General features: G+C 40.3%; 1 protein-coding gene across 1 annotated transcript in view; it reads right to left on the bottom strand.

Annotated features, from left to right (window-relative positions):
• The window catches only part of LOC310939562 (integrin alpha-M-like), a gene marked incomplete at its 5' end in the record, with an annotated part of 75,557 nt that overhangs the window by 2,732 nt on the left and 48,405 nt on the right, over window positions 1-24,420 (bottom strand). Inside the window, 14 exons of the mRNA XM_083904337.1 lie at window positions 623-736; window positions 2,932-3,042; window positions 3,146-3,226; window positions 7,751-7,849; window positions 7,960-8,029; window positions 8,118-8,204; window positions 8,350-8,429; window positions 10,423-10,521; window positions 12,122-12,263; window positions 12,802-12,875; window positions 14,133-14,261; window positions 22,810-22,964; window positions 23,050-23,192; window positions 24,183-24,316. Of these exons, the coding sequence (XP_083760463.1) occupies window positions 623-736; window positions 2,932-3,042; window positions 3,146-3,226; window positions 7,751-7,849; window positions 7,960-8,029; window positions 8,118-8,204; window positions 8,350-8,429; window positions 10,423-10,521; window positions 12,122-12,263; window positions 12,802-12,875; window positions 14,133-14,261; window positions 22,810-22,964; window positions 23,050-23,192; window positions 24,183-24,316 (1,518 nt within the window). The remainder of the gene's footprint in view (window positions 1-622; window positions 737-2,931; window positions 3,043-3,145; window positions 3,227-7,750; window positions 7,850-7,959; window positions 8,030-8,117; window positions 8,205-8,349; window positions 8,430-10,422; window positions 10,522-12,121; window positions 12,264-12,801; window positions 12,876-14,132; window positions 14,262-22,809; window positions 22,965-23,049; window positions 23,193-24,182; window positions 24,317-24,420) is intronic.

The raw sequence follows: 24,420 nt of genomic DNA, 5'->3' as shown, positions 1-24,420 counted from the left end.
AGTAGTAAACAACAACTTTGATTAATCAAGAAAATAATTGACAGATTGATCCTAAAACTAAACACTATATTTAATTAAACACTGAAAAGACATCTCTTGCAGTGTTTCTTTGACAACCACTCTCACTTCAAGATGATAATTGTGTTGAGTAGTGAAAGAGCATTTACATTTTTTTTTTTATGTAGTTTAACTCTTTTCCATGTAGGCTACAGGACTTTATTTTAATTTTTGAAACAATACAATGTCGTCGCGTCATGGTAGGTGCACTGTATATTTTCCACTGTATATTTTCTTTTTTTTGTCCTTTGCCAATCACACCCCTGGGCCATGCTCAACCCATATCCAAAGTCTTAGGGCGATCTGACTAACGGTCAGCGAGATATGTCTGTCACAGACACACAGACGCAACTTGCTGGATTAGTTCAGTGGTTAAGACTGCTACTCCTGTGTGCAGTTGAACCTGTGCTGTTCCCACATTTTGTAAAAAACAAAGCACAGTGATGTATAATAACCATTTACAAAACTCTGGCACAGTTTATTCTCTAATGCATGTAAGATTTGTGTCATAAAATGAAGCAGATTACTAGATAATATATAAAAAGGCAACCAAATGTGCATTTACCCTGTGAATGGGAGGGTTGAATTGAGACCCTGTTGAAAAGAAGATGTACTGGTTTCTGTCATACTCCAGACTGGCTGTGCTGGTCAGGAGGAATTTGGCAGAGGGAAGTTTCATCTGTATGAGAAACAAATCAGAAACATGATATTGACTGATTTTCATGAAACAATTATTATTAGTAAATATATATTTTTCCTAGTGCTGTCAAGAGATTAAAAAGTATGTGATTAATTAATTATGATGTGTAATTAATTAATCTAATTTTTAATATCAACAAAACGTTGCTGAGAAAATCCCTCAACTTGAGGTATTTTCATTTAAATTCATTATTACATTATTGTGGCAGATCAAAAGATTGATATATAACAAAAAATTGGCTTTATAAAGTAATTTATTATTTTGACAAATCCATTTACATTCTGGTGTTATTGTCAAACTCTAAATAATTAGAGAATACAAATAAAAATCAGGTCCATATAATGTGCTGTAAGTAAACGTGAAAAAACAGTAAGCAGTAAGAATTTCTGAGCAATACAACACTGAACTTGATTTTTCTCTGCTTCAGATAATGAAAAATAAATAAATCAGACCCATCAATCACAGTGCTGTAAGTTAGCACGTATGACGATGATTTGTGCGGACATTCGCCCTTCTATAATCAGAACGATCTAATGTCGCTCTGTAATGATCAATCAGACCGGGATTTGTCCCCAAACATGCTGGGAAGTGTAGTTCTTTATTAGAAGTTGTTCTGTTCCAGTGGAAATAACATTTCTGCTTGTATTTCTTGAAAGTCAGATGTTGTTTTGCTCTTATTTTGGGGCAGGGTCCGTGAATCTTGGTCGTACAGTGATAAAAATGGTATCGTTGGAATCTGTGGTTCTCTGCTGTTCGGCCAACACATTTGTTTATTTTTGTTTATATAATCACGCTGACTCTCCGGTGCCGCTTTTCAATGTATGCGCTGTAACTGTGTTTTTCCGCTCCTGCTGGTTTGATCCATCTGTGTTTTAACCGTGTTTCGCGCAGATTTCCTGCGCTCAAGCTCAAATTCTTCTTCTTGCTCTTACGAAACGTGTGCTTGTGGATCTCTGCTCTGCTCTCAGATTTTTTGTGAATCAACACTGTCCAATAGAAGGCTGGCTAGTGTTGACCAATCAGATTATCCCTGCTTCTTTGCGGGTGAATTCGCTGTACTTCAAGGAGCGTCGCATACGGGCAGGCACTTTTTCAATCGGGTTTATCCAATCCTGCCCACCAGGGCTGTATTAAATGTGGTTCCATTTATTTATTGACGATCAATCAATGCACAAGTGTGCATGCTTTTCATTACAATAGTAGCTACATAAAATATAACAATAGCCGCATTGCACAGCGCTCCTCGTAGAAAACGACGTCACCTTCATCATGACTAACTAGTATGAAACTATCGGCGGATTGTGTCTGCGATCCCAACATTTTGTATGCTTCACACTCCCCGGTATTGGGGAATTTGAACAATTCATATCATAAAAAAATTAAAACACTGGAATTCCAAATTAACTGGTATACTGCCCAGCATTACAAGTGGGGCAGGAGGCTGGAGCCAATCCCAGCTGACATAGGACAAAAGGTAGGATACACCCTGGATAGGTCACAAGTCCATCACAGGGCAAACACATCATACGAATAACCAGGAACTCTAATACACACCTATGGTCAATTAGAGCAGGGGTCTCAAACGCAAATGACCTGGGGGCCAAATACTATTTATGATGCAAAATTAATGTATTAATATCAAAAACAGACATTTATTTTAAATTACATAAATAATAGTGTGGACAACTGTAATTAAAATTCGTGCCAGGGGCCCTAACAAGTGTATTTATATATGTAACTGAATGTTGTATATGATACATTTAATAATTGGGATAATTATGACCACATGTCTTATTATTACTGTTATAAAACATATATATAGCATATATATTCTGTCCCCTCGCTGGCAGCTGTGCCTCAGCTACACACTGTGTTTAAAAGACTTGAGGTGGTGGGCCATGTTTTCATTATAACGTGATATTAAGTGGGGGGCCGCCAGTTTGAGACCCCTGATCTAGAGGGTCACATGAACCTGCAGGTTTTTGGACTGTGGGAGAACATGCACAAAAAGGCCCGCTAACCGGTATCCTTGAATCAGTAACATTCTCACTGTAAGGTAACAATGCTAGCCCCTGCCCCATCATTTAGTTCAGTTACCCAACATTTCTGTTGAATGAAAATAATTTCATTGAAATCTAACATACTGGACCATAATTTACGTGTGCATCAATCACCTGCTCAATCCAGTTTGAACTAAGGTTGGCAGAGATTTTGAACTTCATGCTCTCCAATCTTCCCATGAACCTGGTGCACCGGAACACTCTACACGTGGCTACAGAGCAGTCCTGATGTGACAGAGAGATGGCAGGAAACACAGACGACTGTAATGTATGGTAAATATCTGAACACGTATGTATGTATGTATGACAGAGACAGAGACAGACTTACCACAACTTTACTTTTCTGTACCACAGAGACAAAATCTGCAACATTTAACTTTTCGTCTGTGTCAGCTTGGCAGTTTGGAATCTGAAACAGACAAACACAAGATTTGTGTTAGTTTAGCAGGCTCCTCTCCTGTGGAACCAGCTCCCAATGACAGTTCGGGAGGCAGATATTCTCTCTGTATTTAAAGTTAGACTTAAAACTTTCCTTATTGATAAATCTTATATTTCGACCTGGCTCAGGGAAAACTGGACCATCTCTAACCCTGACTTTCCACCGGGAGCGTTACGACAGCGGAACGTCAGCGGCGTGATTTTGCACCGTCCTCTGCCCAGTTGTCTTTGGTCTTCCAGGTCTTCTGGTGTTGCTGAGCTCACCGTTGCATTCTTTCTTTTTAAGAATGTTCCAAACAGTTGATTTGGCCACAACTGATGTTTTTGCTATTTCTCTGATGGGTTTGTTTTGATTTTTCAGACAGCAACACATTCCAAATGCAAATGTCACTCCTGGAATCAACTCTAGAACTTTTACCTGCTTAATTGAAGATGAAATAATGAGGGAATAGCCCACACCTGTTCATAAAATAGCTTTTCAGTCAATTTTCCCATTACTTTTGGTCCCCGAAAAAGTGGGAGACTCTCGTTGTTCATAGTGAGTCTCTGAGACGATCTGATTAATTGATTGTTGACCTGGCAGCACCGGTCACGACGTAATGTTGATGTGAAGTTGTGACAGGCTATATGACCTGCGTATTGTGTTTTATTTTGAAAGGGGGGCGGAAGTGTTTTATTTTGAGTCTGTGTCGCACGTCCTGTCTGGTGCGATCTGCTCTGTTGAAATAACGCGGTTCAGCAGCGGCAACGGCAAAAATAGAACTGCTACTTATCGATAGCACTGCTGTGCAGCGAGCAACTTCTGGGACGCTGCTGAGACCTGCCGCAGCGCAGCCAGTGGAAATGCTCTCATTGATTAGAATGGAAGCGATGGCGTGCCGCGGCTGTAACACGCCCAGTGGAAATCCAGGGCCAGGGTAAGAATATAAATTGTTCTTTCTCTCCCCATTTTGTGTCTTTCCTTCCTTTCCTCTCCCCCTTTCTCTCACTCGGTGTGTCCTCATCTTCCAGGTTGCAGGATACAGATCCATTTTTGAGGCTACTACTAGTATTATTGTAGTGTACTAGTATAATTTTTATCAACAATCTCTTCTGCTGCTGCTTATTAGGGCTGTAATCAACCAAAGGAACTCTTGGTCGACTAAAGCCCTGAAATTTCGAATAAAAATCGACTAATCAGGAGGGGGGGGGGGGTGCTTTGCGAGTGCGGCTTTTTTAATTTGAAAAGACCCGCACCCACAAAGCACCCATTTGAAAAGATTCACAGCCGCAGCTGCAGTTCAAAAGAGTCTGACGGCTCTGACAGCGTTTTGCAATACGTTCATCTGCGCAATATCATAGCCCGTGATATCAGAAAATAATGTACTATGTCAACTAGTAATATCAGCACAATAACTGTTGAGGAATACAGAGTGAGACTGAGGAGCGCAGCTTCATGGCTGAGACACAAATAGACCGCTGGACGCTGCCGCTGTTGCGGGCAGGGTCCAATCAACGATTATGTTGGGCCCAGCATGACTGTGAGGCCTCACTGTCCTCTTTGGGAAAGCCTGAATGCAGCCTGGACCTAAAATGGCGGTCTGAAAGACCCCAGGAGCCACATGGGAAGAACAAAGAGAAGGAATCTTTTCCCCCAAGGCGTCCAGCTGTGAGGTACCCATCCCCCACAACCCACTGCGGCAGATGACGTCCACGGCAGTCAGCCGTTCACCCATTGGTGGACACCACAGGATGCCCCGCCCCCGAAGCAAAGGTAACAAAACTATTCGAACCCCCAGAGTTCGGTCTCTTCACCATAGCTCTCAGCGAGAGAGGACATATGTGTTTAAGAAGAGGAAAACATCAAAGAACTCCATTCTTGCTGGCCAAGCTGTGAAGGTTCTTTCTTTGTTCACTCCTACCCCATTTTTGGTTTTTCCCTTTTTTTTTTGTTTTTCTTTTTGATCCAAGGACCACGTGAATAACCCCCTGCGAGTTATTCCCGTTCTCTGATACCGGTATACTGACCAAAGAACAGATTGAACCACAAGTAACACATCTCTAGAGGCGCCCTCTCATCTCTCCCATTCCCGCAGAACCAGCCGGAGCAGAATCGCGCAACGCGATCCACGGACCCCTTCCTTACTCGTTATAAGGCAACTAATAGTAAGCGATTGTGTCTGGGCAAAATAGCTTTTCAGAGCTTATTATAAACACGGGAGTGCACCCCGGAGTTTCATTGTGTTCTTATTGTTGATGTACTTTTTACAGCCGTGTCTCACACACGGCTGTAACTTGTGTAGAATAATACCTGTGAACTAAGCTAGCGGACCGTTTAGCGGAACCACCGTGGTGCCGTCCGCCCAGCTGATATTGTTTATTAGTCTTTATGCCTCTCGCTCTGCGCGCAGCGCCAGCGGCGATCGTAATAGAAGCTTAATTTGACTGGTAAGAAGACAGGCTCACGAGATAAACTCTCGCTAATCTGTGTGGTCGAATAAGTTTTCTATTTCTCCTCACTTGTCTCCCCTTTTGTACTGTGATTTGTCCTCGTGTATCGCGATCCTGTGTCCTCAACACAGCCCGCGATCACTCATTGAGAGGAAACTTCCGTGATCTGTAAGAACCACAGTTTAAGTCGGACAAGCCGGATAAACTGTGTGATTACAGAAGTTTTCTGATCAGTCTCGTTCATTTGTCTGTTTCACTTCTTGCCGCCATTACCTTTACATTTTCCACGTCACTGCTGACTTCATTTCCTCCTTCAACTCTCCTCTTTTACTCAGCGCTTCCGCTGGTGAAAGACGGAAGAGCGGAGTAAAGAAATCAGAGCACGAGCGCCATCTCGCATCGCCTCACGGTAACAGCGAGTGACGCCATTTTCACGTGACGTAACTTTTGGTAACCCGGAAGTGGGAGGCGCGTCGTCGTGACAACCGTCACGTCAGAGACCTCTCCTTCTTTTACCTTTTGGCTTTGTTTGTTGCCAAAGTGACACGCCCCCTTTACACACATACACACACACACACACACACACACATTCCTGCACTCAGATTCATACCCCCTTTTTATTTTATTTTACTTTCTTTCTTTTATATTGAAACGTTTTTACCAGCAGTTATTTTAGATTAAGGGATTGATGTTTGTTGCTGTTATTGATGAATTTTAATGCGTTAATAAATGTTGAACCTTCACATTAAAAGTACCGTTTCTGTCTTTTGTGCTTGCTTGTTTGTAACAAAGGGTAATTGAAAGAAGCCAGTGTACGATCTCACACCTTCTTTGTTATTTATTAATTAATATTAATATACTTATTATTAATTAGTTATAACTGATAGTCAAGAGACACTTGAAGGTTGTAAAGTGACAGTTTCTCTGTCATTCTCCTCACGCTAAGAGGAGTGGTGCCCCGTTTTTAAGAAATTAATAACAAAATTAATTATTAAAAATAATTAATCATTTGTGTTAATATTTTCCCACCAATTACTAAGTTGAATCACAACAATTATGAGACTAAAACATTGAAATATGCTAATAATTCTGATATGTTCATACTCAAAACGGACGGAGCAACCTCAGCTTAGTGTTTTTAACAATATGCCATGTTTGTAGTAGAGCTGTGAAAAGCAAACTGTCGCTTGCAAATTTTGCAGTCCACCTGCCAAACTGCTGATGTCTTTGACATGGATGTGACAGGAGGACTGACTGTAGCCTCATAGCTAATCTGTCTGTCGAGACAACAACCCACTGGGCTGGACTAAACCAAAATAGTGGAAAACGGGGGTGTTCTCTGAAGAAAGGCTGTTAACTGTGAAACACGGGTGCTCACCCCTATTAGACTTGGTACTTGAAATTCACCATTAAAAAAACATATTAAAAAAATAAAAAATTAGTCGACCAATCGCAATTTTGGTTGAGCCAGAGCGTGTCGACCAATTAGTTGACTTCGACTTTACAGCCCTACTGCTTATACAAATGACTGTTATATAAACATGTCATCAATGTAACTGTCTGTATGTAATCCTGTATAAACTTGACACAGTTGTTGTGTGTCTGCTCCTGGTCAGAGAGTTCTTATTTAAAAGGGAGTTTTTTCTCTCCACTGATGCCTAGTGCTTGCTCATTGTGTGAATTGTTGGGTTTCTCTGCTCTGCATGATGTTGTTTATGTACAGTGCCTTGAGATAATGTATAATGAAGAGGAGGTCGCAGGACCATGATCATTATAACATTATAATAGGCCACATGAAATTGATCAGGGGGCCTCCCCACCCTGATCACCTGCACACCATAGGACAAGCGCTCTTGTCATTTATGTTTTTTTGTGGCCCCATAAGTGCCATTGCCGGCACTACACTTTTCATAAAACCCCATTGAGGGGGTTTAGATGTAACAGTGGTTAACTGCATGTTGGGAGGCTTTATGGTTGTCATGTACCTGAGGTAGTCCCCAAGCATTTGCCTAGTATGCCTGGCTACTTATAAGAAATCAAAATCTATTGGGATCATCGCTGTCACCTGCAAACTGTTGGAATCCACCCAAATGTCTTTGTCACCAAGCTTTACTGGCACCCGGATCACCACAGTGAAGTTCAGTGCTCTGATGTCATTTGTAACCTGTAAGAAGGCAAGCAAAGCGAGGAATGTTCATTTCAAACAAATTGAAGTTAAGGATGTTGAAAAAAATAAAAAAGGTTTGCTACAAATCGATTGCTCTTATATTTTACCACAATTTTTTGTTGGAATGGTTTCTGCAAATCATTCTTTCCATAGGTGAAATTGATGTAGCTGAGGGAGCTAAATATAGGAAACATATATTTTGAGGCACGATGCAGTGTCACTGTCATTTACAGTTGGTTTTCTCTGTGTGATGAAGAACACAAACCTTTCAATTGTAACAAAAATGCTGTACTTCACATTGATCCCTTTAGTCTTATAAAGGTCACTGGAACTGGAGTGATCCTGGTTCTGACTAAAAAAAGAGAAACCCAATATTCATTGTGATGATGAATTACAATCTGATGATCAGTGATGACATACAGTACATATAGTGTTTGTATTTGTGTGTGTGTGTGTGTGTGCGTGTGATGTTTATAGACAAGCAACACAAACAGTACCTGGTAGCATTTGCTGTGACGAAAATTCTCCTCTTAAGTTCTCTAATGTTTTCAATCCCATAAGAGACAATAAAGACAGCCTGTAATGATGAGATGAGAGATGTTAGACTGACTGTTCACTCTGCAGCAAAGAGAGGAGATGCTTATAACACACACACACACACACACACACACACACACACACACACACACACACACACACACACACACACACACACACACACACACACACACACACACACACCTTGTTTGACATCAAATTCAAGGAATGCTGACATCCTGCTTCGTCCATTACGTTCACTTTTATCGATTTGCAGCATGCTCTGCATCTGTACAAGATTGTCCTTGCGATCTTAGACAGTCAGTCAAGTAGGTCTTTGTAACTTTCTTAAGTGAACCAGAGATCTTGGAATTTTCATTTCCAGTCCAACAGTCTGCTTCACATGTGACGGTGATAGTGCTTACAGTGGTGTGGCATCCCCTTTCCCCCGGTGTCCGTCTTACGTCACTTTCAAACTCATCGTCATTATCGCCGACCTCATCGTCTTCATTATGTCTTAACCGTAAATCCCGGTCGATTGGTTCAGCGAGTTCGAAATGATCAGCTATGATGTCATCGGAGCCGAGAAACTCCTCATAATCACTGCCTTTAGAAATCTCTTCGCTGTCAAAGTCCTCCATGTTTGCTTGAAGAAATTTCAAAACAATGTCACGAGGAACCCCCTGAAATTTGATCTATACTTTCCCGATGTGAAATGTAACACAACGGTGTATAAATGCATTACATTTAAAGTGTGAGATAAACCCCTTTTTTCACTACTGACGGGTTCAACATGTAATTTAAAATGTTGCCAAACAGGAAAGGACGTCTATGGATATATAAATAAATATGCCTGTTTTCAGTGACGTGCGGTGAGCTCTAGAGTAGGCAGGCAGGCAGTCACAGACCCAAGACACACAATAAATTAGTATTTCATACGTTGCAGACAGTGCACCGTGCAATCTGAGAATATCAAGATTGTAGTACTGTACTATAACAGAAACTTTTACTGTGTGTGTGTGTGTGTGCGTGTGCGTGTTAAAGATAGGGAGTGCACTTGCTCGTTGCTTGTTGTCGATGACAGATTTCTAAAAGTCTCCTGACTTGGCCTTCAGTTTACATAGTCTACAGAGTTTACAGTTGCTCTGTCCTTTTTCTTATACCACTCCTTTTGAAAAGTACGTATCATTTTCTGTCCCTTCCTTTGGAGAAGGTCCAGTAGCTCAGGTGTGGGTCTCCCTCTGGTAAAAAGCTGCCATTTTTCATCAAATGCCAGCCTTAAGAAATGTTCAAGCCTCTCTTGTATAGCCTTCATTACACCTCCCGCTAAATAGCTGGACGCAAAACAGCGAGAGGGCGTGATGGTATGTTGACGAAAGCAATGTGAACATAAATGCAGCACAAACATAACGTCAATAGGCAGCGTAGCATTGTGCTTTTTGACGTATATTTTAACTATACGGGAAACTTACTGCGTATGCGCAAACAGTCGCATACATGCTGATGAGACAGAAAAGGCAGATGAGGTCTGTCATAGATGTATAATATGAACTGGATAGAGCACCGTCCCCTCTACCTTGAAGACAATGTTTGCATGGTGGCCACTGTGGGTACTGCAACAAAAAATCCCATGGGGCCCAAAAAGCAATTTTCCCATTGACCGCAATAGTAAAAGTGTCCACAGGACACCTCGAGACATGGACATGGGCTTTTATAAATCTTTATATTCTTTATTTTTAATTCATGGAGTTTCATTATTAAAAACATTCCTAAAGGCCATAAAAAGCCCAGACAAATCTTATTTCCCAGAGTGACGTCACAGCTGTGTACGAGCACAGCCAAGCGCAGTCTGTCTCATGTTTTAGCACTGACTTGACATTCAAAATATGGAAGAAAGTGCATTCCATAGCTGTTCAATACAGAACACATCTTTAATCTTTTGAAAAAATTAAATACTTATTATATGGGAAGGTGTGGCAGCCCTGTCCCCACAACATGAGTGATACCTGAAACACGCACAATAACACACACACCTCAGTGTTGCTCTTGAAAATGGGCTTGTTGACACTGCAGTGGGTTATTCCTTGCATTAATCCATCCTCACTGTCCAAGGAGTTGCACTCAATATTTCCCTGTGTTAAAAAACAAATGAATAAAACAAGTTGTGAAAGTGTATGATGGCAGGCATGAGGAAAACCATCTGAGCAGAGGTTTTTTTTTTCTCACAGATTTCTAAGAGTATAGACATTATCTGTCATCGTCCAATCACAATCGTCAGATTCAAGACATGTTTTATGGTCCTGCCTCTTTTGGCGCAATTTGATTGACGTGGAGAATCACCCAAGAATTATTCCATTTACTCTTATGTTAAAAAAGTTTTTTTTCGAAAAACATACCCTCCAATGCATTTTCAATGAGGATTTTTGTGCATGCACAAACGTGCTTGCGTCATCCGTAAACTGAGCAAAGAGAGGAGGGGATATCTTCACGTCACCTCTCCTGATAAGTTGTTCACCTCTCTGGTGGCGGCAGGCTAAGCGAAGCTCGCTGTTTTAAAAATACACAGAGGATTGTGCTCATTTAATCGGTCCCAGCACTAACTGATATGTACACGTAGTTTTACCAGTGCCGTGGAGTTCACGCTTTCATATGTGTTAGCTGTTTATGGCTCATAGCAGTGGACAGCAGTTCATTAGCTTGTTTGCTAACATTGTTAATGTTTGTATCACTTATAGTTTAACTGCAGGTTAAACTTAACACAAATCAGACAATCGGACTGTTTTGTGTAAGAAAGTTTTGTACGATGCAACACATCTAAAGATCCTTTCTTTTACACTAAATGAATAATTTGACTGCACTATCTTGTCATATGTTTGTTGTATGTATCTGGTAAAGGTTGTGAAAGCTCTTGATCCTTGGTCAGTTAATAAATACTTGACTTAAAGGTGAATTAAGTAGTTTATAGTGCCATCTAGAGGAGAGGCTGACATTTACAACAACGACCTGCTGCTCCCTTCCCTGAGCGCTACGGTATCCTCAGCTGGTCAAATGTCGTCCTCGTTGTCTTTCTCCGTGTCAGCAGATGAGGTTCATGAGGCGAGGGAGAGGGCGAGCTACCACGGCCGTAGCAGACGAAGCGGAGAGAGTGGAGGTGGGACTACGCTACGAGTAAAGCGACGCTTGATTTGTTCTCTCGCGTTTGTCCTTACAGGCTCCGGTAGAAAGATGGCGTCTCGCTGCTAACAGTGGCAATGCAACCGTGGCCCGCGACCATGTTATTTTACATGACTTTTTGAAACACTACGAAAATGAAACAAAAACTATTATACAACGACTAGACAATGCAGGAGCACATAATATGTATAAAAGAGTGGATTTTGGGTTATATAAACCCATAAGTACTACACTGCAGCTACATAAGTAGCTTAAGATTTTCAGGGGTTAGGGTTAACCCAAAATGGGTAGCTCGCCAATATGAGTGAACGTCTGATTCTGAGTTTGATTCTCAGCGCTGCTAGCCTACATGCTCATGAGTCCCTTGGCAAGACACTTAACCCCAAGTTGCTCCCACTGGCACAGTGTGAATAGGTATGAAAGATGTGTGATAGAAAAAGCACTGCACATGGATGTGCTGTATGTATGTGACTGTGAAAGGGTGAATGGCAAAACTGTAGTGTAAAGCAACTTTGTCTGGTCACTAAATCCTGGCATCACTAAATTGTGGCACCTCACCTGCAGACTGGTGAACTTCCTGTAGGAGAGGCCAGCTGGGTAGGTAAGGATAACCTGGCTGTTGTAAGAGTTTTCCTCACTGTTCTCCACAAATACAGTGATGTTCAAAAGTTCATCAATGCCCACTTTAACCTCCAGTGATCTGACAGATTGCAACAAAAACAGAGAAATGATGAGTCTGTAAGGAGCTATTGACTATATGCACATAGTGTGTGTCAATAACAATTTCTGCTAAAATATAAGACAGCTTCTAAAAAGAAACGTTTTAAGGTTTATGTTAACAATTAAAACTTACTGGAAATCTATAAAGTTATAGATTAAGTTGTTTTAGTAGTTAGCCCTGACATGGTCTAAAATGAAAATGGCATTTACATTTCTTTACACAGGACCACCTCCAAAATTTGATACCTGATAATGGCACTACATGATCACTAGATATCAGTGAAATAATATCAATTTATTTAGAGAGGGAATTATATGTCACTCTTTCCCAGTGCCACATCCTTGAAATATGCCAAGTAAATTGTACTGATAAAAGCATCAGCTTTCATTTTCACTGCAGTATCCTCAACCTCAAAACTGACTAGATAAAAGATAAAGCTGCTATGTTCAAATCTGCTAACACATTTTATGGAAAAAACAAACAAAAACCAGGATTTTGTTTCACATTTGTTACTCACCTGGTGAAATTGAAATCCACCTTCAGGTTATCCACACATTTGTTGTCAGAGCCACAGTTGATCTCAAACCCCAACTGTTGTATGATCACAGAAAGCAAACAGCCAACAAAGACTGATTTAAACTTCATCTCATGACACTTTTCAATGGTTTGAGCCACAAAAATGGACAGAAAGAAACGTGTCATTTGACGTTTTTATCTCATGTGTTTTCCACTTGTTCAGTTGAGGGGACATTTCATTTTTAACTGTCAGACCAAAATATGTTTGCCCTGTTGTTCTCTTGAGTGGTCCAGTGCTGCACTGACCACATCCATAAAGCCTTTATTTATTTATTGTATTAAATTCTTATTTACAAATGTGGCCTGGCAAAAGGCAGGGCTTTTTTAGGGAGAATGGAAAAATCAAAATTAGATTTAAAACAATATAAGCACTAGACTAAGGGTGAATTCCAATTCCTTGCTTAACCCTCAATCTTAACCCTCAATCTCAAAAATGTGCGCTCCCGCTAGTGCTGTCCCGATTCTCAGAAAAATTAAGTTGAGGGGCGAGTTTAAGGGCTGTATCGCCCTCAATATTGAGATTTTCCGAGACCACCCTTGGGAACAAGGGCTACCCAGAATGCATTGCGTGTTTTCACATAAGAAAGATGGCGTCGAAAGCATTGAAGCGAGTGCGATACAAATTAAGTATTTTATTTGTTAATAGAGATATACAAAATATGAAAACCATTGTATTATCTTAGTTTAGGCCCATATTATGGATTACTGAGGTCATTGTTGCGTAACATTTATTTTTATTTTACGATCTTTTGTCAATAGCCTGCCGGTGCGCACACGCGATCGTTTGCGATCGTTTACTTTTCAATAAGCTTCGTCTTCTTTTTTGGAGTTGACAGACTGGACGCAGCTTTCGCATTATTCTGCCCTCTACAGTCTGAAGACGTATCTGCATTTAAGGGGTGTCCCATTTCTAAGTGACAGAATAACCCTCAACACTTGGATTTGAGGGCCAGTTAAGATTAAGGGTTGAGCTTGAGGGTTAAGATAGGAATTGGAATTGGCCCTAAGATAGACATATTAATAAGACCTTTAACATTAAGACTGCTAAAACACACAGAAATGTATTTAACTCGATAAACAACAATTGTCAAAAGTTTTGAACAAATTATAATCTGAATTCTCTCACAAATCAATCATATTACAATGAATAATGATTATTGTGCATTTTGTAGCACTGCAGGTCTCTGAAGAAATGTTCAGTATGTAGCAAGTACAATGTTAATGTAAACAGTTATTAAGTGAATGGTAGGCAAAGGTGTCTTTAACACTTACAGGATGAAAGGTTGTTTGTTTAGCCTGCTGGGAGAGACTTGGTTGAAGGCCAATTGTGTCTGAGGCCAAACCCTCAAAGGTGTATCTGAGCTCATTGTTAATTGCATTAAGAGCATCGTCTGGACAAGCCTGCAAGAAGAGGACACAGGTATTACAATCAAGTGAGGACTGCTTTGAATCCAGTTGTCAAGAGGCGGCAATTTGTTAATGTTTTGGTTGATTAGTCAGTTTTTGTTAGTTATGTTTTAAGTCACGTTAAGTTCATGTCACGTTTTGGTGTTTGGTGAGGTTCACTTCCCCTTTTATTTTGGTAAACAGTCAGACTCTTCCTGTCGCGCTGGCACTGAATCCACCTTGACACACCTCCTAATTCCTAATTTAACACCTGGTGATCCTCAGTAATCACACACACCTGCCCTTGATTTCCTCTCCTCTTTATAATGTCCCCACTTCCCTCAGTCGGTGCCAGTGAGTCGTTTACGTTACCTGATGAAGTCATTGTTTCAAATCTGTTCGCGAAGTAATTTTTGAAGCTCAGTGCAAGGTAGTTTAGTTTTATTATTTTGGTTTTTTTAAGACTCATCATTTTTCATTCATCCTGATTCCTGTCCCGTGCATTTGGATCCAAGCACCTCAACACCTTTCCTAACACCAGTATGCTATTATGAATTATATTTTAGTTATGTTTTCCACACTGAAGCTTGCCATCCCGAAAAATAAAATCACAACAATGCATATAAACACTAAAAGATATACAATATCTTGTGAGATGAGTCCCTGTTGCTTCTTTGGTAGTTGGATCTGCAACATGCTGACATACTTTTTACTTTATCAGTAATTTATCATGCAATGACAGAATCAGTATATTAATTTTTATTTGAAAATACAAGTGTATTTTACTTGTCATTAATGTTCTCTCTAAGTTTAATTGTTTCTTCTTGTCTGCTGGCACACTGCTCTTCCTTGTATTCACTTTATGTTTGGTCTAAACCTCTGCTTCTATCTGTTCATATTCTTAGGCTGACGGAGATGGAGGAAAAGGTGCGAGTAATCTGGAAAAGACTGGATTGAGAAGTTGGGCCTTCCATTAGGAATCCCACCAACTGTGGAGGAGCTGCAAACTACTGTGAAAGAGAACTTTGGAATTTCTGGCGAGTTCAGTAATATGAGTCAGAATTTGAATATTACTTCACACTGCATAAAACTGACCAAATTAAGCACAGACACTATAAAGGTTGTCTATGCTACCTCGATTATCCTTAAAGGTCCATTATGTAACAATGTGGCCAAAAACGGTTACTACACTCAAAATCAAAACACCACTCCACCCCTCCCTTCCAGAGTCGAGGTTGCCAGAGCGGTTGACATATAACTCCGTCAGCAACGAGCGAGGAGTGAGCGTTTTATCATAAATGAGTGGCTCTAAGACACACAATTCTGTTCTCTCAGTAAAGATCAAGATGTATTATAATTTATGGTAACATTAGCTGTTGACTAGGGATGGATATATCAGATGGAATAACTTTATGCATGATATTTGACAGAACTGTCCTTCATTTTTGCCTCCCCTTTTACAGTGTTATATAGCAGGGCTGCCAACTTCTGACAAAACCTTAGAGTGAGACATCGTGGCAAATTACCACCACACACCCAATATATTTATTTATGGTAATATTTTATGCATCACAAGCTTATTAATGCTTTATACAATAATAAGGTAAATAATATTGACACTCTCCGGAATCAATCCTACAACCTTCCCGACACAAGTCCACCTATTTAACCACTCGGCAACCGCTCTTGTTCTCTATTTACATGTCAGAAGAAGACTTTTAGGTTTTAGAAAGAGACTAAAAGACGCATCTCTGTGTCATCTGAACTGTCGCTGCAGCCCGCGCCGAGCAGAACCAGCCGCAGCCGCTGACAGAACAGAACTGTCATTATTTCTGGTCCTCTGTGACAGGAGTCATCTGCATTTGATGCAGATGACTCCTGCATCAAATGTGGAGTCCTCTGCTGGATCATCATCATCTTCACATGACACCATTATCCTGCCGAGACGGAGAAGCACGACTGAACAATGTCAGTCATGGCCAAAGCAGTTCCCCATACCACAGTTTGCATATGAGACTGAGATGTGTCTTGAAAAAGCAGATAATGACTACAGAAAAAAAATGGAACACTCCTGACTGCCTCAAAGGTCAAAGCAGACATACTGGAGAAGCTGCCTGAAACTATATATATGTTTACAGCGTATCCATCAAGTGCACAGCTAAGTGATGTTGCAGAGGCTCTTTAAATAAATGTCCTTGTCTGAAGGAGCCTGGCTCCTTCTCAGGCTACTATGGCTTGCAACAAAACCTCAAATATAAGTTGGCAAATTACCACACCAAACTCAGAGGCTATGGTGTTCCTGAGGTGATGTGCAATTCCTTGAAGCGCAAGAGCCCTGCAGACCAGAAATCTGCAAAGAATGTAAAAAAGCCTTGAAAGGCAGAAGTAAACTACCTTCCTCCGTACCCAGCAGGAGAGGATGAGGAAACTCAAGAACAGGAAAGGATTCCGTTGCTAACAGAAGTGAGGAAGAGGGAAAATGACAAATCGATCAAAGAAAAGATGGCCAAAACCTTTGCACACAAATTAAATCATCAATCAATCACCCACCATAAAGGACATCAAAACCAGATGGCCAGCTCTATTTTATGCATCTAGAGCAGGGGTGGGCAATTAATTAATAGATAAAAGACTTAAAACTTTCTTCCATTGTAAAATGCAGTAAATTGTATATTTTGAATAGCTGGTACTGTTAATCAGAAGAATAAAATTATTCTGTAAATATTTATATTAGGCTATGTGAAATTGTGGTGTATAGGTCAAATAAGAAAATAAAAACAATCATCATTCAGTGCAATTTATTCATAACTTTTTAATCTCCTCAAACTGTGAAAAACAACGAACATGTTGATAGAAACACAACAATACAACAAATAATGTTGTAATGTTTCCCACCTCATTGTACCTCTTCAGTGAGAATAATCCAGTCTGTTCTGGGCATGAACAAGTGCAATGAAATCTGGCTGAATGTCTGAGGTGGCTATGCGAAGGACAGCTGAGAGGTCATCAGTGATAGAGGATCTGTGTTAGGATTTGTTGAACTTCATCATGGAGAATGTCTGTTCACATATGTAGGTAGATCCAAAGAGAACTAGAATCCTCTGAGCATGCCTCCTCAGGTATGGAAAAAGCTCCTCTTTGAGGCAGGAGTAAAAGTCCAGCAGTGAGACTGACCTGAAGTGCTCTGCCAGCAGTGTGTCAGACTGCAGGTCAATGAGTTCCATCTGAACATCACTTGGTGCATTATCCACACTGCAGTTGAAGGGAGAAGAAACCATGTGCATTTCACTCTCAAGAGTTTTGAAATCTTGAAATCGCCTTGAAAACTCTCCATGTAGTGCTTCTAACATGGTTGAGTACTTGTGCAGGTGATCGTCTGATCTTGTGGCTTCCTTTAGTGTTGGCAAGTGGGTCAGAATGTTGTCCTTCACTTGGCTTGAGAGAAGCTGCAGCTTTCTCATGAAAGCCTTCACTGCACTGTACATCTCATGCACAAAAAGGTCCTTGCACTGCAGTTTGACATTTAGTTCATTCATTAGTGCAGTCACATCTACAGCAAATCCGAGGTCTGCCACCCAGTCTTCATCTGAAAACTCTGGGATGTCATGTCCTTTCTTCACACAGAAATCCTGGATCTGGTCTCTCAGGTCCCAGACACTTTTCAGTACTTTGCCCAGGCTGAATCACCTGACAGCACAGTGATAGCTTATGTCACCATGTTCAATCTCTTTTTCTTCCAAAAGTGCAACAAATTGTCTGTGATTCAATGCTCTCGCTCTGATGTTAAGTTCTGATGCAAGTTAAAGCGGAACTAGACCGGAAGTTCCTATTATCGCTGTTTTTTTTGGTGTGTATCTGCGTCATTACCTTGTTTATGAAGCCTGACGGTTCGAAACAAACAGTTCAGCCATTGCTGAGAACGTTGTGTTTTATTGTAATCTCGGGGCTCAACGAGATCACTGAAAATCCCGTTATAGTTACGTAAGCAGCGGTTCTCCTGAACAACCGATCGTCCTGCTCCGGGCGGTAGTCCGGGCACATCCGGTTGCGTACATTGAACCGCAGAAGAAGAATAACGTCCGTTGTGGAGGTGTTTCACGAGCAACAGTGTGTTCTGACTCTGGGTCTGACTCCGGTTTAAAGTCATAAAGGGACTGCGGCGGGGAGTCGTGACGAAGCTATTTTTAAACACTGTTAAAACAATGTTTTGATAATGAGTAGCAATGCATCCACCGCTCCAGAGAGGGAGCAGCGCTTCTGAGAGCTGACGTGATAGATTACGTCACTTCCAGGTACCTGGCCAATCACAACACAGGTGGGAAGGCTCTACGCTGGCTGGCCAATCACAACACACTCTGTCTTCTCGGGCGAGATTTATGGCTGAAATAGCGCGACTGACAAGCGCTTCGAAAAGGACAGATTTCAATCGGCTCGTTTACATCAACTAGGAGGATTTTGACCATAAAAACAACTTAATATATGTAAGTAGACCTCCATAACTCACATATATGTGCAACAGGACCACTCTATGTGACCTTTAACTGTTTTAGTAACAACATCAACAACATGGTTCATTTTTAACACTGACTTACACAACACTTCCTGATGTATAATGCAATGCAAAAATGTCAATTTCTACTCAGGGTTCATTTCTGTCACTTTATCCTGCATTCTCTTTAAATTAGAGCAACCCCAGGTTCCTCTTCAGCACTGTAGCCAGGCTGACAGAGAGCCACGATGCAACGAACCCATCGATCCCTCTATCGCTGAGTAGTAATGACTTTATAACATTTTTTAACGATAAAATAGAAACAATCAGAGATAGAATTAACAACCAGTTTAGTACAGCGATCCTAGACCTAATTGCGGCTCCAGCTATACGCGTACTAAATAATTTCACCCCATAAACCTCCTCTAAACTAACTACATGTCAGCTGGACCCTATACTAGCTAGACTCCTTAAAGAGGCCCTACCACAAATTGGTAATATCTTTCTAGATCAAATAAATATGTCTTTACTGAGCAGCTGTGTCCCAAAGGCCTTTAAAATTGCAGTAATTAAGCCATTACTTAAAGCGGACCTAGACCGGAAGTTCCTATTAACGCTGTTTTTTAGTGTGTATCTGCGTCATTACCTTGTATAAGAAGCCCTGAAGTTACGAAACAAAAAGTTCAGCCACTGCTGAGAACACTGTGTTTATTGTAATCTCGGGGCTCAGCGAGATCTCTGAAAATCCCGTAATAGTTACGTAAATGGCGGTTCTCCTGAACAGGTGATCGTCCTGCTCCAGGCACTAGTACTGGAACCGCAGAAGAGGAATAACGTCTGTTGTGGAGGTGATTCACGAGCAAGTGTCTTCTGACTCCGGGTCAAAGTCATAAAAGGGACTGCGGTGGGCAGTCGTGATGAAGCTATTTTTAAACATTGTTAAAACAATGTTTTGATAATGAGGAGCAGTGCATCCACCGTTCCAGAGGGGGGAGCTGCGTATCTGAGAGCGGATGTGCTGAATAGTATTGGCCAATCACAAGACTCTGTCTTCTGGGGGTGAAACATCACGGCTGACGAACAGCGTCAGAAAAGAGGATTTTAATCGGCTCGTTTACAGCAACTCGGAGGTTTTTGACCATTAAAAAAAAGTTAATATATGTAAGTAGACCTCCATAACTAACATATATGTGCAACAGGACCACTCTATGTGACCTTTAAAAAGCCTTCTCTCGACACTAGCACTCTGACTAACTATATACCGATCTCAAACCTCCCTTTTATTTCAAAGATTTTAGAAAAAGCTGGAGCCACCCAGTTGTGCGAGCACCTGTGTAACAATAATGTATTTGAAAAGTTCCAGTCTGGGTTTAGAACCCACCATAGTACAGAGACTGCACTACTAAGAGTAAAATATGATATTCTTATGGCCTCTAAAAAAGGACTGGCTTCTATACTGGTCCTGCTGGATCTCAGTGCAGCATTTGATACTATAGATCATGAGATCCTGCTACATAGACTAGAACAAGATGTTGGGATTAAAGGATCGGTACTTGTCTGGTTTAAGTCCTATTTATCGGACAGATTTCAATTTGTTAGTGTAAACGAGGAATCCTCCATTCTCACTCAAGTTAACTACGGAGTTCCTCAGGGTTCCGGGCTCGGCCCAATTCTTTTTACCCTGTACATGCTGCCAATAGGGAACATTATCAGAAACACAACATAGATTTCCATTGCTATGCAGACGACACCCAGCTATATTAGTGATGGGAACGGCAGTTCATTTGAGTGTACTGAATCCCTAGAATCCGTTCATGAAAATGATTCGTTCAAAAGATTTGTTCACTGAATAGCTCAGTGCTTAGCAGGAGCCCGGTGCCCTGCCATGTGACTCATTTCCTCCCTGAGTACAGTACGTTCGTTCGTGAGTGACAGCGCGAACGAGATTCACATGCCCTGCCCTGACAGACTCCTCCTCTCTTCCAAGTTATGATTAATATTAAACATTTAAATTCATGTATATCATGGTTTATTTTCTCACCCTTATTGTTCCTCCATTAGAATATTATTAGATGAAAAGTGATTTCATTTGGAGAAAATGGTTGATAAACACTTCAGAATTAGAGCTACTTGTGTAACTGCATCATTTTTGTTGTGTAAATCTAACTTGTCTAGTATAGTAATCTAAAAAAACCAGTAACTATTCAGTGGAAAAAACAACTTGATTGACAAAGGAAAATGTTTTACAATCATATTCAAGAGTACAAATTAAAATAAACAAGTAGCCAAATCTAAAAGCATGTCTAACACAATATGCAAACAAAAAATTAATAATGAAGCATGTAGAGCGGTGACAGAATGTGATGTTGCTGGAGGAGTCACAGTGGTGAAGAGGAGCAGACACTGGATGGTGTGAAGATTTTCTCCAAGACTTGATTAAACCATGCTTCAACTGTAAAGGACAAGGAATACAATTACACATAAAATATGAACAAAGATTTATTCTAATGTTGTCTATATGCTATGAATAACATTAGATGAAAATGACAACATTGTATGATTTTTCTTTTTATGATTATTAATATTAAACAATTAAAATCATGTATGTCGTGGTTTATTTTCTCGCCCTTAGTGTTCCTCCATTAGAATATTATTAGATGAAAAGTGATTTAATTTGGAGAAAATGGTTGACAAACACTTCAGAATTAGAGCTACTTGTGTAACTGCATCATTTTTATTGTGTAAATCTAACTTGTCTAGTATAGTAATCTAACAAAATCAGTAACTATTCAGTGGAAAAAATAACTTTATGATTCACAAAGGAAATTGTCGATCAAACATTAAGTTGTCGCTTTACTGCCGACAACTATATCACATGGTACTATGAGCAGAAATAGAGGAGTATAAGCATCAGTCTTACCTCTCAGTGATGTTTTCCTGATTGAAATGAACTGTGAGTTTCCACTTTTTTTCTTCAGGGTCTTCTCCAAAACTCGAAACCAAGCTTAGCCTTCCGGCATGTAGAGTCTCTGACCGGCATATATGGGAACTTACAACCCTGTGTAATTTGCAGGTCCTGTATTCGTCTAATAATTCCTCTAAGGGATTTGTGTGTTTACACAACTCACGCAGTGCATGCTGGGAGTTGTGGTCATTCGTGTACATAAGCAATAAATACATTTTTCTACCTTTCTCAGCCAAGAAGGCAGTTGCTTCAAATATAATTTCACATTTCTACTACATAGATTACCTAGTTTTAAAGGACATTCATCTTCTCAACGGCGAAATATCTCTTTAACAATCCCAAAAAATGTGGGTTAATCTGAATGTTCAAACATGCAGTATATGAAATGTCCTTATCACTCTCTTCCTCAAAATCATTACTCTCAGGTTTTATTTTAGTTAACACCAGCAGGGGAGGAAAGGAGTCCTCAACAACAGACAATACGCTGTCTTCCATGTTTACCAATGAGGTCATGCTGTGTTGTAGCTGCAATGCTGCTTCTATACAGATATTTAAATGTGGGTAAATTAAAGGTGATCCGTGCTTGAGTCAACCTGTTACAGTTCACTATGCACTTTCATTCCATGGAGATTGCTGCTATGTGCTTTTTATGAGTTTAGAAACAGACCTGCAGAAGTTTTGCAATAACAGAAATTGACCAATTATTGGTCAATGTCTGTGGACTTAAAGTGCTAAGTGAACTCTGACAGGTTAAATCCAACACTGTCCCATTCGTTTTTGCCACATCTGAGGCTGCCAATGCAGAAACCGAGTCACGTGACATCCGGAGCTCTATAGAGGAGATTTCCTGTCCGAGGGCATTATCTTGGTTGTGTGACGTCAGCTCTATTAGCTACTCATCTATTAGCTCATTTTAATTGGAAACATGTAAATATGTGAAAGGCCAAAGGTCATGTCATGGGTCTTTAATACATTTTCCCATAAACTGCAATAATTGACATAAGGGCAGAAATTCAGATTTTAAGCTGCAATTCTGAAATTTTAACACTTTATCAGCCACTATACCAGTAGTCAGCGCTCAAGCCCTAATCATGATATGAATCACTTACCTCGATAAAGAACTTCACCTGGATACATTCTGGCCCATTTAAGTGTAGGTTAATCGACCCAGTCTTCTCTCGCTGTTTGCCACTGATGTAAGCTCTGTTGTTTGGGGGCTTTCGTGTGGCATCCAGTGTTAATGTATAATTGATCTTTGCTTGGGCTGAAAAAAAAAAAAGAATCCTCTTCATACATTTAAAAGGATGGACACTGGCTCTGTGATTTAGGAAAAAAGAAGAATGAGGAACCTGTGGGTACTGTAGAAAGTTTGGTCATGATGAAGCAGAACTGAGCTGTGTTTTTCAGTGGGACATCGCACACTGGGTTTTGAGTAGGTATCTGGTTTGGACTAAATGACATTTTCACCTCTACCATAACTATAGGCCTTGATCTGGAAATGGAAAGCGCAGAAAAATACATTAGTTAGTTATAAGCTAACAGAATAGAAAACTCATGTCTTTTATGGTGTGGGTATGAGGTGGTGACACAGTTACATAGACGGTGCTGTTTGCTCAACCTGTGCTGAAATAATTATTTAAGCGGATGACCAGTAAATAAAATAAATGCTTGCTTAAATCTTGATTTATTCAAATGCATGTAGAGAAACAAGCTTGCTTCCTGGTACAGATCCAATACTGACAGTGATAATAATGAGGTACAGTTATTTATAATCAGGCAGGAAGTAGGAAAAACAGAAATGGAAATAAGAAATGCTAAAAAGTGAAACAAGAAGTAAACAAAAAAAATACACATCATTATATGTACATATACTGTATATACTGGTGTGCATTTTATGTAAATGGTTCACTCCCTGTATCATAAAGACACATTTTGTCTTTTTTGGTGTGTGAGCAGTTTACAAATATATGTTTCCTGTCAGAAAAAGCTGTCTTAGCTGTGAGTTATTATGGAAAACATATTCTTGAGATATTATAAAGGCCTAGATTCAAACAGGCAATCATTTTATTAGGTGAGCCAATAGACTGTAAATGACAGTGGACATACTCTTCCTTGTGAAGCCTCAAGATTCATGATTTGACCAGCATGTACATTTTTTAAATTTCACAGATGTCACCTGCAACCTGGACAATACAAGATGTCAATCACACTGGTGTCCACTACCATGTGCTGTCTATCATCTATTTTCCTTGAAATTGGAACATATTACAAATTTGGCATTGTGTTATTTTGAGGAAGAGCTGAACCTAATGATTGAGACCATTAATTCTCCAGGAAAAAGCATATCTGTTTTTCTTTGTCTGTGTGTTTCAGGTTGATTCTTTGCACAGGAAGTGTCTGTACATCACAGTCAGCACTGACTATGTGTCAGTACCACACACAGCCACACTTCAAAAATCCAAAAATCCAAAAAAGCACTGACCTGAGTAAGAAAACCTTGCCCTTTGAACCCACTGCTATGTCTGGCAGATTGTCTCCACTGTTGTCAAGGGACGACTGACTGATGGACCTGCCGAAGTACTTGAGTCCTGGCTGGACTTCGGAGCCAGCAATTCTCTGTGGAAATGAACACTTTAAAATCAGCTTTAAAATCATATGAATCTGACTGTAAAGACAGTGAAATTTATGATTATTAGGGACCTCGTACACAACAGTGACGA

This window comes from Microchirus variegatus, assembly GCF_963457635.1.
Source record: "Microchirus variegatus genome assembly, chromosome: 17".
NCBI classification, from domain to species: domain Eukaryota; kingdom Metazoa; phylum Chordata; class Actinopteri; order Pleuronectiformes; family Soleidae; genus Microchirus; species Microchirus variegatus.
This window is presented reverse-complemented; position numbering and strand designations above follow the sequence as displayed.